Raw genomic sequence first — 18,531 nt, forward strand, 5'->3', positions numbered from 1 at the left:
GGCTAATGTTCAAAAACATTTCTGGTGGCCTGGATGCACAAAGATGGGGTTAACTTTCACTGTACATGGATGTGGAAAGCTCCTTTGGGGCCTTGGATGGAGGTGAGGGAGGAGGTGTGGGCGCAGGTTTTACAGTTCCTGCGGTGGCAGGGGAAAGTGGCAGGATGGGAGGGTGGGTCGTAGGGGGGCGTGGACCTGACCAGGTAGTCACGGAGGGAACGGTCTTTGCGGAAGGCGGAAAGGGGTGGGGAGGGAAATATATCCCTGGTGGTGGGGTCCGTTTGAAGGTGGCAGAAATGTTGGCGGATGATTGGTTTATGTGAAGGTTGGTAGGGTGGAAGGTGAGCACCAGGGGAGTTCTGTCCTTGTTACAGTTGGAGGGATGGGGTCTGAGGGCGGAGGTGCAGGATGTGGACAAGATGCGTTGGAGGGCATCTTTAACCACGTGGGAAGGGAAATTGCGGTCTCCAAATAAGGAGGCTATCTGATATGTTCTGTGGTGGAACTGGTCCTCCTGGGAGCAGATACGGTGGAGGCAGAGGAATTAGGAATACAGAATGGCATTTTTGCAGGAAGTAGGGTGGGAAAAGGTGTGTGAAGGCTGGGGAATCAGTATAGACCTACATTAAATCCTTTGCAATTGATCACCATTGTGCTGGCAAGTAACTGTGTGTGGTTAAGCAATACTGGAATTACGCCTGAAAAGATATCCCTCAAGCTTCAGTAGTGACCCTTCTCAAAGAAGGCACGAGCTATAAATTGCATCAACAGACAGCTCAACATTAGGTTTCAGATGCCATGGGAGAAACAACCCACAAGCAGTCACTTGGAAAACTTTGCAATTCATCTCCATGATCAACAAGAAGATTCTGTGCGAGATATCCAACTGTGAGTCAGTCATATTAGGTACTTACTTGCACCAAAACTTATCATTCATTCATGTCTATCCAAATCCTCAATGCCTACTTGAGTATCTTTCACATTCTCAGGTCATGCAAAGTCTAAGTCTGGAAAATTCACATCATCCAAAACTATGCTGAGCAGTCTACATATAAAATGTTCCATAACACCATAGATTCACTGCTCCTTCAGCAGCTTTTGTTTGTGGGCAAGAGAGCAGAAGAACTGGCCTGCTCCTCCTGGATTTGAAATCTTTAATCTGCTCCCTCTTTTAAGATGAGACAGAAGAAGGAGTTTTACTTAAAAGTCTCATTCAGAACACAAATACTCCAACATTACAGCATCTCTGAAACTGCTGTAAATATGCTAAATTCTCCAGTGTGGAATTGAACCCATAATTTCTAAAATGTATTGAGAAACCTGGTACTGAGCAAGGCTACTCCAACTGTCGCTACTGAAGTTATAAACTCACAAGTAAAGGGTTCGTGTTTATTTGCTGCAAATTTTCTGTCCAATTTTCCTTCATGCAGTTGATTGAAATTACTGTACTTCAATTAACAGAAGAGTCATTAAATAGCACCTGCAGATAGCTAAAAGAAAAGCTTTCAGCTAGTCAGAAGAGTCAGGGTTAAAGGATGGAATCCGAGAGAGTAGGATCATGGTTCTTGGGGAAAATTTGGATTGGAAACCTGAAGCAGAAAAAAATGTTCTTACACTTATTTGGAAAGGAAAGGATTGATTAGGGATAGTCAACATGGCTTTGTGTGGGAGAAATGGTATCTCACAAACTTGATTGAGTCTTTTGAAGAAGTAACAAAGAGGATTGATGAGGGCAGAGCGGTAGATGTGCTCTATATGGACTTCAGTAAGGCGTTCAACAAGGTTCCCCATGGGAGACTGGTTAGCAAGATTAGATCTCATGGAGTACAGGGAGAACTAGCCATTTGGATACAGAACTGGCTCGAAGGTAGAAGACAGAGGGTGGTGGTGGTGGAGAGTTGTTTTTCAGACTGGAGGCCCGTGTCCAGTGGAGTGCCACAAGGATCGGTGCTGGGTCCAATACTTTACATAATCGATTTGGATGTGAACATAGGAGGTACAGTTAGTAGGTTTGTAAGTGACTCCAAAATTGGAGTGTAGTAGACAGTGAAGAAGGTTACCTGAGATGACAATGGGATGGGCCGAGGAGTAGTAGTTGGAGTTTAATTTAGATAAATGTCAGGTGCTGCATTTTGGAAAGCAAATCAAGGCAAGACTTATGCATTTAATGGTAAGGTCCTGGGGAGTGTTGCTGAACAAAAAAGACCCTGGAGTGCAGGTTCATAATTCCTTGAAAGTAGAGTCCCAGGTCAACAGAATAGTGAAGGCAGCGTTTGGTACGCTTGCCTTTATTGGTCAGTGCATAGAATATAGGAGTTGGGAATACGGTGTCCAAATCCGGTCTCCCTTCAAAAAGAAGGCTGTTGTGAAACTTGACAGGGTTCAGACACGATTTACCAAAATGTTGCCAGGACTGGTAGGTTTGAGCTATAGGAAGAGGCTGAATAGGCTGGGGCTATTTTTCCTCGAGCATTGAAGGCTGAACTTTAAAGTGAGGGGAAAAAGATTTAAAAGGCACCTAAGGGGGAACTTTTTCATGCAGAGGGTGGTGCTTGTATGGAATGAGCTGCAAGAGGAAGTGGTGGAGGCTGGTACAATACAACATTTAAAACGCACCTGGATGGGTATATGAATAGGAAGAGTTGAGAGGGATATGGGCCATGTGCTAGCAAATGGGACAAGATTAGTTTAGGATTTCTGGTCGGCATGGACTAGTTGGATCGAAAGGTCTGTTTCCATGCTGTACATCTCTATGACTCTATGTCACTTCTGCTGATTAGAGACAATCTTGCATCTCAGATTTCAAAATTTTAAACTTCAGCAAATGTGATAAGACAACATTTTTGGTCACTTCCCAGCTCTGGAAGCGTTTCCATATCACAAATGGATCTAATTTTACAAATGAATTCACAACATGATCTACAAGCGACTTTTGGACGTTAACAATTAAACAGAAGACTACAGCAAGCGTATCCAACAAAAGCAAGACACAAACTTTTGCTGACTTTATAAAGACCAATTATTTCAATAAACAGAATCCCTGCCTCAGGAGCTCCTGCGAAATGCGGGTCAGATTTCACAGGCCCAAACTGGATTCAGTCATAATTCAGCCATTTTATATTCTGTGAATGTTGTGAGGTCATACTTAATGACTCACTGAACATCTTCACTCACCTTTCTGACACTAATCTGCTCCACCCCTCAACCTCCTGACCTCAACATTCAAAATTCCAATTCAAAAACTATTCAGTAATTTTTTTTAAAAATCACAGAACATAATGAAATATCACTGCATGGGCTGTGAGAGGGTTTACAGCATCATTACTCAAGACAACAGGGTGGAGGAGAGTTTGGTGAAAAGTGCCATTTAAGAAGTATAATTAACGTGTTAGAGTCATCTACTGCCTGAAGAATTAAAACAGACAACACAACCCACGTACTTATACCAATTGCGTCACATTTAGGGTGTGGAATATGATCAAAATTCACATTTCCTCATTTCTGACCAAGCAATTAAATCTACAGATAATATTAACAGAAGGTTCATTTTCTTGGTTCTAGACACACACAAAAAATGTGCCATGCTGTCCAAAATATGATTTTTGTTTAATTAACCAATGATGCACAGGCAGAAGAAGTTTTCCATTCTGACTGCAGATCTGGCTGCCAAATATTTATCTCATCCACTTGAACAATAGTAGTTCCATACATTTTGCTTCCCAGTAGTTAAAATTCAGGTGTCCATTACTTTTTTTTGTTTTAGCAACATGCTTGAACAGAAACATTAAGGTCAAGAAAACCAAACTCACCCATAAAGGGGGCCATCATTACCAATTGCAGAGACCATGATCACTTTATTAGCTGTCAGCTCCCACACCTATAAAATCAAAGATGTTTGTCAAATAAACTTTAAACAGCAAATTTATCTCTATCGTTCAAAGATGTTTTACTACTAGCTCTTCACAATACTATCCGCACCAGATTTATTTCTACAAGAGGCACAAATTAGCCAAAACATTAAAAAAAGTAGTGTTAAAAGATAATACACATTCACTAAAAATTAAACTTTTACATTTTTAGGTAGGAGAAAATATTTGGAAAACAGAAGAGAAAGAAACTGAACAGTTATCTTTTAAAAACCTAACGTTATTGGAGTTGAATAAGATTATTGTTGTATTAAACTTACTGCTGATATCTAGATATGTGGCAAGGTTTTACTTCAGTACCAGGGTGTGAACTGAAAGCATTATTGTGTCAAGGCGCCTACAGGTTTCTTGAATTTGCCAGTACTCCAAAGATTAATTGTTTCAGTACAGGAACATTCAAAAGGATAAATCAGGATGGAAAAATACTCTAAACGTTATTTAAATAATATTAAGAAAATACACAGACATTGTCTTTATGTGCACAGTCAGATCAGGCTACTGACACAAACATCTTCAGAAAATATATCACAATTAGGACTTCATGCCAGATAAAGAGAGTTAATTGTTTGAGAACAGAAGTCTTTTAAATGCACTGAATTACACATCACAGAAACAGGATATTCAGTAGAATGAGTCAAGTCTACTTTCTCGTCCCATATCAGAATAACCCTCTCTTCCCTTCTCCTCTAAGTGGTTCCATAACTAGTGCTAACCACATTGAGATAGGTATTTCCACATTCTTAACTGTAATGATGTTTCCTGAGTAATTCTGAATTTTCTGTTTGATTTTTGGTGACTCTCTTATGTCGAGAGATCATTCCCACTCAAGGAAACTCTGCAACTACGTTATCAAAAGCTTTTAATAATTTAAAGACTTCATGAGGCGAGCTCGCTTCATTATTCATTGGTGAATGTCTAAAGTCATCCTTGCACATATTCTTTGCACTGTCTCCACATAAGTGACGAGATTATATTAAGACTGGCATTGTATAATGTAATAGGATTCATTAATAACCTCAAGGCTAGGCAACTTGATCCAGCTGTGATCACAATAGGTTTTAATTCACTCATGGGATGTGGACATTTTTGACGGGGTCAGCATTCATTGCCTGCCCGTAGCTATCCTTGAAATTATACTTTATACCACCATGTCACATTACCAAGGGGGCACAGAATTCAAGTTACATAAAGAATATTCATCTGGCAAATGAAATTGCACACTTAGCAGATAATAGGCAAATGAAAGACAAATGGTCATGAGAGAAGCCATGTGTTTAGAATGAAAAAGTTCTATCTACTCTAGAACCCCCCACATCAAGTCTCCAGCAAACCCAACATGTCAAATGTGCTCAGTTATGTGGTATATACAAAACATTTTTCTTGCATAAACTCTGCAATACAAAAGACACGGTATATGGCCTCAGAAAGTAAATACTGCACAATTAAATCAAAAACTTAATGCGAATAGTGAATGACTTTGTCCACCCATCTGTCATTCAAACCTACCTTATCGACAAAGGGATGATCCATGAAGTCTGGTCCACCTATGCTGAGGTTCAGTACATCTATCTTCTTCAAAATTGCATAATTAAAGGCATCCAGGAACCAAGAGGTGTAAGAGACCTAGTTAAAAACAAAATCAGAACTACTTATTTCCATAACTTACATTACTTCCACAGTAAAACACTAGGTATCTTTTCCTTTACTTCACAAATTTATCTCCCTACTTCAACTGTTGCTCAATAGTCAGTCAAAATAACAACCAAAAGAACAGGTGGATGCTGGAAATCAGAAACAAAATCAAATTGCTGGAAAAGCTCAGCAGGTCTGGCAGCATCTGTGGAGAGAAATCAGAGTTAAAAAAAACAACTTGTCAAATGACAAAAAATCATGAACAATTTCTTGTAACAAGTAAAACTCAAATATAAATTCATACAAGACAACGATAATTTAGCATTCACTATTTGGTGAATTGGCCATACTAAAAATTGCCCGTAGTGTTAGGTAAGGGGTAAATGTAGGGGTATGGGTGGGTTTCGCTTCGGCGGGTCGGTGTGGACTTGTTGGGCCGAAGGGCCTGTTTCCACACTGTAATGTAATCTAAGTCTAATCTAATTTTACTTTGAAAATGTGAAAAAAATTAGTCATTTTATTAAGAATCGAAACCAACAGCCTCAGCTCAATGGGATCTGAACTACATTTCTAAAAGATAATCCAATGCACCACCGCTAAAGAAACAGCATTTAGGATAGAGGCATACTGAAGTTCCATGTGTGTGTTTTGGGTTCACACAAAATTGAAGCTCTCTTCTGCTGTAGGCAGTTTGATATTTTTTAAAAAACAACTTGTCAAGTGACAAATAAAATCAAGAACAATTTCCTGTAACAAGTAAAACTCAAATATAAATTCATACAAGACAACAACAATTTAGCATTCACTATTTTACTTTGAAAATGTGAAAAAAACGAGTCTACAAATGGATAGTTACTAACCTTTGGGGGATAAACCGAAGTGTATTTCACTAACAAATTTGAATTTAAGACAGACATGTAGCTTGGAGTTAGAGAGTTTCCTCCCACCGATCAACTGCTTGCAATCATTACTCATTTTAAAAAGTCATACCAAACATCTTTCAAAATTAAATACAATGAAGGCGACTGGCCAGAAACTGAACCAACAAGAAACAGGTGGCAGACATGCTATACTCAATATTTTATGTTCATTTACCACTTCCTCATATGTGAATAGCTAATATCATATAAATAAAAAAAAAATGACACAAAGTCTAATCCACTGATATCAAGATGTCAGTTGAGTTGCTCTTGCTGTCAAGTTATCCTGGGAATATCAGGGTGAAGAATCAAGCCCATATATCACAGTACGATTTCAGAATAGATTGTACAGGCATGTACTTCAAAGTCAACATTACATGTGGAAATAGACTTTTTTTTTATTCTTCCTCACTTTTTCTTTCTTCCTTCGCGTTGCAGATTTTACCTAAAAATCCAAACAGGTAACTTCCATAAACTCCAGCAACGCCCTGTTAATTAGATAATGTTAACAAGATATAGAAGACACCTACTTAGCTCAAACATCCAAAAAGAAATTGCCACAAACCTGCATCTCCAAAATCACAAGTCAAACATTTATAATTATCTTAGGCATCGATTAGACTATTCTACACTGAAGCACTTGCCATTCATGGATCACCAAGTGAAGAATACACTTATGAGCCCTAAACCAACTCCGGCCCCCAGTAGCAGACAGAGTGTGACAGAGGAGGGTAGCTTTTTGAACTGGAGGCTTGTGACCAGCTGTGTGCAGCAAGAATTGCTGCTGGGTCCACTATTTTTTGTCATTTATATGAATGATTTAGATATGAATTATAAGATGAGTGGTTCCTAAGTTTGCAGATGACACCAAAATTAGTGATATAGTGGACAGCCAAGGAGGTTACCCAGGTCCTTCATCAGATGGGCTGATGACAGTCAGATGAAGATTACTTTTGATAAATGTAAGGTGCTGCATTCTGTTAAGGAACTTGTATACTTCATGGTAAGGTCCTGGTGAGTATTGCCAAACAAAGAGATCCTGGTGTGCACTTTCATCGTTGCCTGAAGATGGAGTTGCAGGTAGACAGGGTAGAGAAGATAGTTTTGCCTTTTCTGGTCTATGTATTGAGTATAGCAGTTGGGATGTCACATTGCAGTCATACAGGACATTGGTGAGGCGACTTTTGGAATACTGCACTCAATTTTGATCTCCATGCTATAGGAAAGATGATGTGAAACCTGAAAGCGTAGAGAAAAGATTTATAAGGATGTTGCTGGGACAGGTTTGAACTGCAGAGGCTATTTTCTCTGAAGTGTTGGAGGCTGAGGAATGATCTTTTAGCGGTTTATAAAATCATGAGGGGAAGGATAAGATGAATAAACAAGGTCTTTCTCCGGATGGTAGAGAGTCCAAAACTAAAGGGCATAGATTTAAGGTGAAAGGGGAAAGATTTAAAAGGAACCTAAGTGGCAACCTCTTCACACAGTGTAGTGCATGTATGGAATGAACTGCCAGAGGAAATGATGGAGGCTAGTACAATTACGATATTTAAAAGGATGGGTACATGAGTAGGAAGGTTTTGGAAGGACATGGACCAAAATTTGGCAAATGGGACTAGGTTAATTTAGGATATTTGGTCAGCATGGACGAGTTGGACCGAAGGATATGTTTCCGTGCTGTACATTTCTACGACTCTATAAATACAAATGAATAAAACCACAAGTTCTTTTAGATCTTATTTTAAGTAACGCCACTTTAACACCGGGGATGCACACACAGCATTTTTTTTCATTTTAGCACTGTTCCACTCCAGACTAAAAGTGCATGTGACACGATCAATGCCATTTTCAATGGCTGCTTCCATCACTTTCCCAGTAGACAGAAAGAACAGAAATCTACTCAGAAGTAACTGAACATTCATAATTTGCCCATTCTCCAACACAATTCAGAGCTGCTACTTAAATACTGCCAAGACATTTTCTACTATCTCGTGTATTGTATACTTAACAGATATTTTATATCATAAAACAAATTGAGAAGGGAGCCCCTCTCCTCTCAAATCAAATCTAAGGGGTGGCACAGTGACTCAGTGATTAGCACTGCTGCCTCACAGCGCTACGGACCTGGGTTCGATTCCAACCTTGGGAGATTGTCTGTGTGCAGTTTGCACATTCTCCCAGAGTCTGCGTGGGTTTTTGCCAGGTGCTCCGGTTTCCTCCCACAGTCCAAAGATGTGCAGGTTAGGTGAAATGGCCATGCTAAATTGCCCTTAATGTTCAGGGATGTGTAGGTCAGCTGCATTATTCAAGAGGTAAATGTGGGATGGTGGGGTGGGGGAAGAGGGCCTGGATGGGTTGCTCTTCGGAGCGTCGGTGTGGACTTGTTGGGCCGAAGGGCCTGTTTCCACACTGTAGGGATTCCAATTCTAATAATGTATTAGCTTAGTTAGGAACTTAAGCCTCCCTTTAACTTTTCAAAAGAATCACTTTTAAATATGCAGTTAAATAGAAAGAGATGAGGATACAACAGGTTAGCAATTATCCAATAATATAACTCAAGAGTACTCACCTCACTGACGCACACACAAATTGGCAAAGCTAAGACATTGTCCTTAACAAACCCAAATGAATCTGCATACCAAATGCAAATGGCAGGCCAAAACCATTTTACAGCTGTTCAAGATATGCATGCAGTAAAAACAAAGCCAACGTTTCATGATGACAAATGAGATGAACAATAAGAAGTATAAGTACTGTTAAAACTATTAGATCATTCAAATATACCAATACAATCTACTTAGGGTTCAAAAGTCAAATAATCAGAATGTACCTAATATTTTGAATATTATAACTGCATAAATAAAGTACACCCCAATACAAATTTGCTCTGTAAAAGCAAATTCCTCTGGCCATTGTCCAACAGGAAAACGGATAATAAATAACCAGTCAGTCGTGAAGTATTTCAAACCTTATACACACTTTGATCTGACCAGTAGTTCCTAAGAAATAGGAACCAGTTTTAGGATACTTAGCAATGCAAAAAATCATACTCTGCTTCTCTACTGATAAACGGGCAATTAAGTAACTTGATGCCTATGCGTTTACCCATGTTTAAGTCTGCTTCACTAATTTCTCTCACGAGGCTTTACAAATTTAAGATTTTGGACATCACAGAACTAAACAGATTGATAACGTCACATTCTAGACATCCATAAACAAGACATGTACTTCGAAAGATCCAGCCAGGTCAAACAATTGGTCTATCCACCCTGTAGGACGAAATGGTTTGTTCATATTAAAAACAGACTGTTTTTGTACGACCACAGTAAAGAAGTGTTCAGTAGCTTAATCACCAAACTTGCTAAGGAAACTCTCTATGCATTATCTTGTCAATGCAGATAAATCATCAGATGAACTATTCACTTGTGATATGTAGCAAATAACAACATTGTACAAATTTGGATAACTGCATGATTAGCTTTAACTTATGTTCTGATTATTATTCTATAGTGACAAGAAAATTTAGAAGATTTTCTGTAGCATTAGTAATAATAACAATTACAATTTCTTCTGCAGCAAAGATCACTTTGCAAACTTTTCCTGAAACCCATTCCTCATAATAACAAGGTCAGAGGAGAATGAAAAGTGAGAACACGTTACCTGATTGTTCGTAAAGACTCTGAAAATGTGCAACTCTGCATCTGGTGCCAACCCCTGACATTCTCGCATGCTGGCAATCACTCCTGCAACAAACGTCCCATGCCCTAAGCCTAACATCAACAAAAAGCAAAGAAAGATATAGTTTCAAGGTGGATGAAATACTATCAGCAATGAATATCTTCTCCCATTTGATATGTTCAAATGCAGGAAAATTGTTTCTTCCTTTTCCTTACCATAACTAAAAAGAACTTAAATCTTCAAAGAAGAAATCTCAAAATGTAATGCTCAATGATGGGACAGACGTAGCATCACAGTATTAGACCCTAACATGAAGTCATTTCTTATCCAAGCATAGCTTATTGCAGAAAGAGTAGAACTCTGAATACCCCACAATTCTGTCTGAGACCTCTTTGCAGATTCTATCCACGGAGGAATTTGCCACCTCTCAAGTCAGCAAACACTGCAGCAAAGACCCCTCCCATTCTTTTCATACAAATTTACACATTCAAAAGGCAAATTTAAACAGAATTGAAACAAACAGATGCAATGAAGACATAACTAAAATATTGAAAATTATATTTCTTCAGGCACGTGTCACTTGTGTTACAACGCAAATGCCTTGCAATACCAACATGAAATATAGTAGCCACTTGGTCAAAGAAAGTTACTGCACTATAAAGGTGATGATGCTTTCTGTTAGTTAATTAATTAGTCTATGTATTAGAACAAATTAAAATGCACACCATCTCCTTAATAATGCCTGGCAAGCCATCATTGACAAAACGCTTACAATCAAGAAGCATACATGTCATGCATTTTCAAAGCGAGATGGGAATATGAAGTTACCTCCCCAGAAAACTGTTAAAGCTACTGACCAGCCTCTTGAAAAGTTTCAATCAACACATACAGCAATAGACCAGCTGAGCAAAGTTCAAGTTTACAGAACTATTTCTCAGTTAGTTCAAGAACAGAACTATTTTCAGCATAAAAAGTGCAGATCAAAATGTTGTAACCATTCAATAGTTGCAACAATTGCAAGAAAATTACTCATCTGTCTTTTTCATATTTGGATGTAGAGCAATATAAATGATAGCCCAGCCTGCACCACTGTCTCAGAAGAATTTGCAATATCAAGCCGGCAGCAGGAAAACCATTCTCCATTTGGAAAATAACTTCCCAATAAATGATGGTTCTGCTGAATAAAATGTAATAGCAAGTGACTGATTACAGCCACTGACAATAAAAACCTAATGATCTATAATTACATTGAGCTGCGTTCTCATACAGAAACTTGGATTTGTGTGTTATCTGAAATGCTTTTTTTCAGGCTATCCCTACTCTGCTGTGGATCCTGAGTACCTCAAAGATCTTTGCATTTTTTTTTAAACAAAATACAGTCTTATCCTCTTTATTCACATGTACAGTAGCCTGGAATTTGACAATGGGACGAGAATACCAGATCTGAGCTTTCAAACTCAGGTTGTAGAATTAATTTGATTGAACTTGGTAGTTTAGGGTAATCCAAGAAAACTTAACTGTGAAAACTGCTGGATAGTCATTAATGTCTTTCACGGAAAGGAGCTTACCATACTTATCTCACCTGTCCCATTGTGACTCAAGCCCCAGACTGTGGTTGACTTCTTGTTGCTCATGGAGCAACTTAGAGAAAGCCAAGCTGTACTGGCTTGGTTTTTTTTAAAACCCAATTCTGAAGCTAAATTATTTCAAGTCATTCCATTCAAATGATATGTTATTTCAGTTTTTAATCACTAAACCTCCTTGTTATTCATGGTGCCAAATTAGATGGCAACCAATTATTTTAGCTTCAACGATTTTGAAGTTATCGCTTTAAAAGAAACTGCAATAGTGCTTATTTTTTAGATATTTTAATGCAGAACTTAACTAAATCTCTCCAGTCAGGTTTAAAAAAGTTAAGTAAAACAAACCAAAAATACTGGTAGAGAAATAAATTTATGCAGCACCTTTGAGCAGATTTAGCACAATTCCCTCAGAGAAGGCAGCCCCACAGATCATGCATATAATGGCCATGACGTTGTCTCTCCAAAGCTAAGTTTATGCAGTTAGGATGGAAGTGACGTTTATGTTTACTTCTACTAAATTTGTAGTAATTTGGGAAAGGTGAGGAAAGCAGCTCTGGGCCATCCAGTTAGTATATTTTAGAAGCTTACAGTTTTCATTCAAATTTTAATTCTAGTTTATGAATATCACGTCTTGTGTTGCGTCATTGGGCATGTTGTTTTGAGAAGTTGGCTATCACTGTTCTTAATTGCTCTTTGACTAATCTGAATAAAATCTCAACTTACATTTATATAGTACTGTTTGTGCACAGAAAACTTTTCAGAACACTTCAGAGATTAAAGGACTACAATGAAAACCAACCACTTGGAAATAAGAGAAATAGGATGCAAGAGCAGAAAACTCTGTTCCAAAGATATATTTTTTAAAAAGACACTGGTGTGAGTATTTTTAAAAGAGGACATAGATTATAATAGATAAATATTACTCAATCAAATACTGAAAGAATTTAGAACCTGTTCATCAGAATTGAAAGCTTAGAAAAAGCTTGCAGTGAACAGGAACTCCATGCACTCTTCCACAACATCCTGAGGAACGAGGGCATAATAATCCACAGCAAGCAAAATGTAGGATGGCAGGGTGAAACAAAAATAAACAAAAAATGGATTTGCTTTTTTTATGCCTCTGCAGATACTCAAATTAAATCTCAGATTGTCAATGCAGATGAATAGTCCTTACCCAATGGTATTAGGTCTTTACATTTTTCATAAAAATTATCTGGGGATAGATACATCATATAAAGCAATACATATTGAAAATGTTTTTGTAATGTTTGTAAAAATCTTATGCACACATCTAAAACAGCTCACAATAAGAAAACATATATTGAAAGATAGATTTACTCCAAACACTTCTTCACATCCATAAGCCTGTGATACATGTTTTACATAATTCAAGTGTACATACCATCATCTAAAGTTTTTTCATTGGTCCAATTTGTCCTCTCTTTCACATTCTTGAAGTGGGGATGTTTTTCACTGAGTCCCGTATCAAACACTGCTACTTTCACACCAACACCTGGAAACATGATCAAAATCCAAACTGAGTCTACACACAGTTATAGTCAACTACACAGCAGGTCATATTCAAATACGAACCTTTTGCTTCAAAAACCGATTGCCCCACTTTGCACACTCAATAACTTTAGCTCAATGGCTGTAGGTGGGAAAAGGTCATATTTCTACCCTCTGTGGTCTCTAAATAATACAGCTCAAAAACAAATGAACAGAATTAAATTGTGAAGGAAGAACTGACTGGTTTTTGGTGCATGCGCAGACCCTGTTTTTTTTTTAAAGAAACAGAACCACCCATAGCATTCTTTCCAGAATGATGCCAATTTTCTTCTCACGTTTTGGTAAGCCCCATCTTTTGTGGTAGAATTTGTCAAAGCAGGATAAGAATTTTCAAAACAGGCTGTTATATATGGATTGATAGGATGCCTACTCAGTAAGACGCAAGCACTTAAAAAAAATTTGTTTCAGTTTTGTCATTTAAAGCATCGACCAGGTAGCGAAGACTTTGAAAGAAGAGTTGAATAATTGTAGCAATGTTGAATTAACAGCATGAGGGAGGTCCATGTGTTCTGGTAAGTACCTTTTTAAACTGGTTTTATTTAAAATTCCAAGCAATTATGGCCTTGATGCAACATATAGTTACAATGCTATTGTTTGTGATTTCCTGTTGGACACCAACCACACTCAACTTGACTGCTTCTTTAGTCTAGTAATCTGCCCAAGGTTACATTAGGATCTACATCAAAGACATGACTACGTATGAATAATTTAGACTTAACACTAATTTTGAAATGTCTCAGCTTAGATAAGCAATATATTATTAACAATGGTAAAGAGAAACAAAAAGAGACCAATTCGGTAGCAGCTTGGAAATAACACTGCCTCTGATGGATATGCAATTTAGTGCAGCCGGGTTTTTTTGTACAACTCCAAAAACTACTGAAGTAACAATTTGAAGATGTGGCTCTGATATTTAGCACAAGACACCCCCTAAAATAAAAAACAAATCTCCCTCCATATTTTCTCCTGAGTTACTTCTTGTCCAATTCATAATTCCAGACTTTAGTACCAATTTGAAGCACAGTGTGCATCATTATCACAGTGCTATGAGGAAATAAGTACATTTGTAAACATAAACACTTTTGGGTTGTAAGTTTGCTTGCTGAGCTGGTTGGTTTGTTTTCAGACGTATCGTCACAATGCTAGGTAACATCATCAGTGAGCCTCCGGTGAAGTGTTGGTGTTCTGTCCCACTTGCTGTTTGTGTGTCTTGGTTTGTTGTGGCAGGTGATATCATTTCCAGTTCTGTTTCTGAGAGGTTGGAAAACAGGATCCAAATCTATGTTTGTTAATGGAGTTCCAGTTTGAATGTCAGACCTCTAGGAATTCCTGTGTGTGTCTTTGTTTAGCCTGTCCCAGAATGGATATGTTGTCCCAGTCGAACTGGTGTTCGTCTTCATCTGTGTGTAAAGATACTAGTGATAGTTGGTCATGTCTTTTGGTGTCTAGTTTCTTGCCTATCTGTCCATTGTAATGTTTGTTGCAATCCTTGCAGGGTATTTTGTGTATGACATTCCTTTTGCTGACTGTGGGTACGGGGTCCTTTAAAGTCACCTGGAGCTGTTTCAGTGTGGTGGTAGATTGGTGGGCCAGCATGATGCTTATGGGTCTTAGTAATAGTCTGATCGTCATCTCTGATATGTCTTAGATGCACGGCAGGGTGGCTAGAGTCTCTGGGCGTGTTGTGTCTTCCAGGTTAAGTCTGTTGTGCAGGAATCAGCAGACTACGCTTAACCATTGTTCCGGAATACGTTGTATAGGTGTTGTTCCTCGGCTTCTCATAATTCATGGGTACTGCAGTGTGTTGGGGCACTTTTAAATAATGTCAGGTAGACGGGCAGGAAACTAGCCACCAAAAGACATGACCAACTATCACTGGTATCCATATACACAGACGTAGAGGGATATCTGTTCGACTGGAACAGGCTAAATAAAGACTATGTGGGAATTCCTAGAGGCCTGGCATTCAAACCGGAACTCCATTAACAAACATTGAACCCCATTTACCAACCTCTCAGAAACAGGACCAGAAATGATATCAGCTACCACAACAAACCAAGACACAAATAACAAGTGGGGCAGAATACCAGTGCTTCACCGGAGGCTCACTGATGAATTTACCTCCCATGGCGACGAAATTCTGAGATCAAACCCACCAGCTCAGCGAGCAAACTTACAACCTGATATAAGACCTGAGCTCCAACCTTCCAAAATCTCAAACCCTTTTGCTTTTGTAGTAGCATCTTTAATAATATTAATAATGGCAAGTCTAACAAGCAAGCAGTCAGACTTTGGTGGTGGGACGGGCAGGGAGCAGTGAAGAGGGGAAAAAAAAAGAGAAATCAGTATAATTTCACTATAATTGGTGATCAAAAGACAGCATAATGTGTAGGTCCATTGTTCAAAGCCTTAAACTTTATCAGCAACACATGCTATTGAACATCCAAACATAATTACATACTTGCACAATCATTTTGGTCATGAAAATAATTGTGAAGCAAAGCCAGTGAGTGCTCAGATTTTAGACCTCGTCAGTCAATTAACAGCTATCCAATTTTTATACAAGTTCCTTGATGATAACACTAGGGTGCTATTGATCCTGCTATGATAGCTTTGGTCCCAAATTTCTGTCTTAGCTTCATCTGAGTCTGGCAAAGAGCATGCTTACTAATTCAGCAAAATAGCTAATAAATTGGATTATGCAAGGCTTTTAGGCATTTTATGAAGAGACGACGTACATGCTTTTATCACATTCTCTGATGTGAACTTCAAGAGGTTAAAATTAATCAACACCATGTTACTAATAAGTCCTGAAATGATGCACAATTATTAATATTAAGCATCCTTCAAACCACATGCAATATAATAATTCAGTATTGCTGGAAACACTTTCCACATGAAACAAATAGTTTTGTTAACAATCACTGTCATCGATGTACAGATAGATCTTATCCAGTGTGTGTCTGCAAAGGTTCAGAGTCCAGGAAGCCACAAGCAATAACAGCATAGACGCCAAAGGCATGGCAGTTCAGATTATATCTGGCTCTAAAGAAAAGGTCACCAGTGTAAAACGGTTCAAAGTATTTCCTAGGTAAAATAGCTACGTTTGTGATTAAATTTAATGTTTTGAAGAATTTGCTTAAATGAGTATAATCAGTCAATTGAAAAGCAATGGGAGAAGCAATATCGGGCGGCACGGTGGCACAGTGGTTAGCACTGCTGCCTCACAGCGCCTGAGACCCGGGTTCAATTCCCGCCTCAGGCAACTGACTGTGTGGAGTTTGCACGTTCTCCCCGTGTCTGCGTGGGTTTCCTCCGGGTGCTCCGGTTTCCTCCCACATCACAAAGATGTGCAGGGTCAGGTGAATTGGCCATACTAAATTGCCCGTAGTGTTAGGTAAGGGGTAAATGTAGGGGTATGGGTGGGTTTCGCTTCGGCGGGTCGGTGTGGACTTGTTGGGCCGAAGGGCCTGTTTCTACACTGTAATCTAATCTAAAAAAACAAGATAAGCTGGTGCAGAAATTTGAGCAAAAGTTGAATGGTACTTGATAGCCCATGAATGTTTGAAGCAAAATATTACAGAAATGCTAGAACCTCAATTATTTGACTATAGGCAAAACACACAACCTTAAGGAACTTAATGCAAAGAGTGATAAATACTTTGAATAATCTGCCAAACAAAATTGCAGTGAAATGACAGTACTGCATTCGAAACACAGAATTTGACTAAGTAGCAATGCTTCTTGAATTCAAGAAATAATGTAGAAAATGTTAAACAATCAGATTTTAGACCTTTGCATTTCAGATATTAGCTGTCACCTAATCTAACGCAAAATCAAGAATCTTAAAATGTGACCTTACACACTGGTGCACATGAAAAGAGTATATCTCATTCTCACATTTGCTTCTCATGGTCTGTTTCATAGAATCATTGAAAGCCTACACAGTATGGGAGCAGGCTATTCAACCTATTATATATACACCGACCCTCAGAAGAGCATCCCACCCACAGCTACCCCTCCCCTACTCCGACAATATCGCTGTAACCCTGTAACCCCATTGCTAATTCACCTAGCATGCACATCCCTGGACATTACGAGTAATTTAGCCTGTCCAATCCACCTAACCTGCACATCCATAGATGACACGCTTGTTGTCATGTGGTACTCTTAATCTTTTTTTAATTTAAAATAGATTTCTTCTGACAAGCGCCTTAAATTTATTCTCAAAATTTAAAAAATCTGAAGTCTAAAATATTTTTACATATGAAGTTCAGGTTCTATTTGAGCTACTTTACTACATTACAAACGACATCGAAGTTTTCCATTAAACAAGACTTGGATAGGTTAATAAAAATTCTTCCTAAAAAATACATTTGAAGCATAATTCAACCAAACTAGTAATGTATATATTTAGTGATCACAGCCATAAATGACAAGCAATCCAAGGAATTAATGGCACCTCAGAAATTGTGGTGTTTTGCTGATAAAGCCATAAAAGAATTTTAGGGACATTTTATGCAGTTTTTACTATTGACAACAAAAATAAATCAGTGCATTTGCTATCAATGGTCATAGGATGACACAAATGCTTATTATACAGAAGGTATTTGCACAACTATAGGTTAAACTTATTTTAAAAGGTTTACCAAAGCACATTTAGATCAGGTTTCACAAAATATGGATAGAGTTCTTGTGAATGTAAATACATTTTGTATAGTTATTGGTTTCCAAATGGTGATTGTTCTGCTATATCGTGACAGTGTGCTCCTCTGCAACCTGACTCAATAGAAAATCGCACTATGGAAAACCCAGTATTACCTGTTCAACAGAAAGTTCTGCAAACATCACCCACAATTCATCAACTGCATTATAGCCAATTCACGCTGGTGAAACACGTGTTATAGAAGAACAGCTTGTATTTAAATCCTTAGCTTTATGGCTATAGCAACTTGCAAAACAACGACTCACTAAAATGCACTTGCATTGCAAAACTGTTCTGACAAAAACTCATCAATATGAAACCTTAAGTGTTTCTTTGTGCACAGTTACGGTCAACCCTGCTAAATCCTTCCAGACTGTTGGCTTTTACTTATGATTTCCAGCATCTTCAACACTTGGTTCTTATAACTCATTCTAACTTGATGGAGGGGACTACACAGCCAGTAAAAGTCATCATCATCATAAATCTCTCCCCCTTAGAATGATATCTAATTAATAGCG

At 38.3% G+C, this 18,531-nt stretch overlaps 1 protein-coding gene across 3 annotated transcripts in view; it reads right to left on the reverse strand.

The window, feature by feature from the left end:
* Nucleotides 1-18,531, reverse strand: part of mbtps1 (membrane-bound transcription factor peptidase, site 1) — a 139,673-nt gene that overhangs the window by 56,272 nt on the left and 64,870 nt on the right. For all 3 annotated transcript variants that reach the window (XM_043707205.1, XM_043707204.1, XM_043707203.1), the window contains 4 exons: nt 13,142-13,252; nt 10,139-10,248; nt 5,433-5,549; nt 3,810-3,877 (listed from right to left, as the gene is read on the reverse strand). In XM_043707205.1, the coding sequence (XP_043563140.1) occupies nt 3,810-3,877; nt 5,433-5,549; nt 10,139-10,248; nt 13,142-13,252 (406 nt within the window). The remainder of the gene's footprint in view (nt 1-3,809; nt 3,878-5,432; nt 5,550-10,138; nt 10,249-13,141; nt 13,253-18,531) is intronic.

The sequence above is a fragment of the Chiloscyllium plagiosum genome, chromosome 17, assembly GCF_004010195.1.
Source record: "Chiloscyllium plagiosum isolate BGI_BamShark_2017 chromosome 17, ASM401019v2, whole genome shotgun sequence".
Classification (NCBI taxonomy): domain Eukaryota; kingdom Metazoa; phylum Chordata; class Chondrichthyes; order Orectolobiformes; family Hemiscylliidae; genus Chiloscyllium; species Chiloscyllium plagiosum.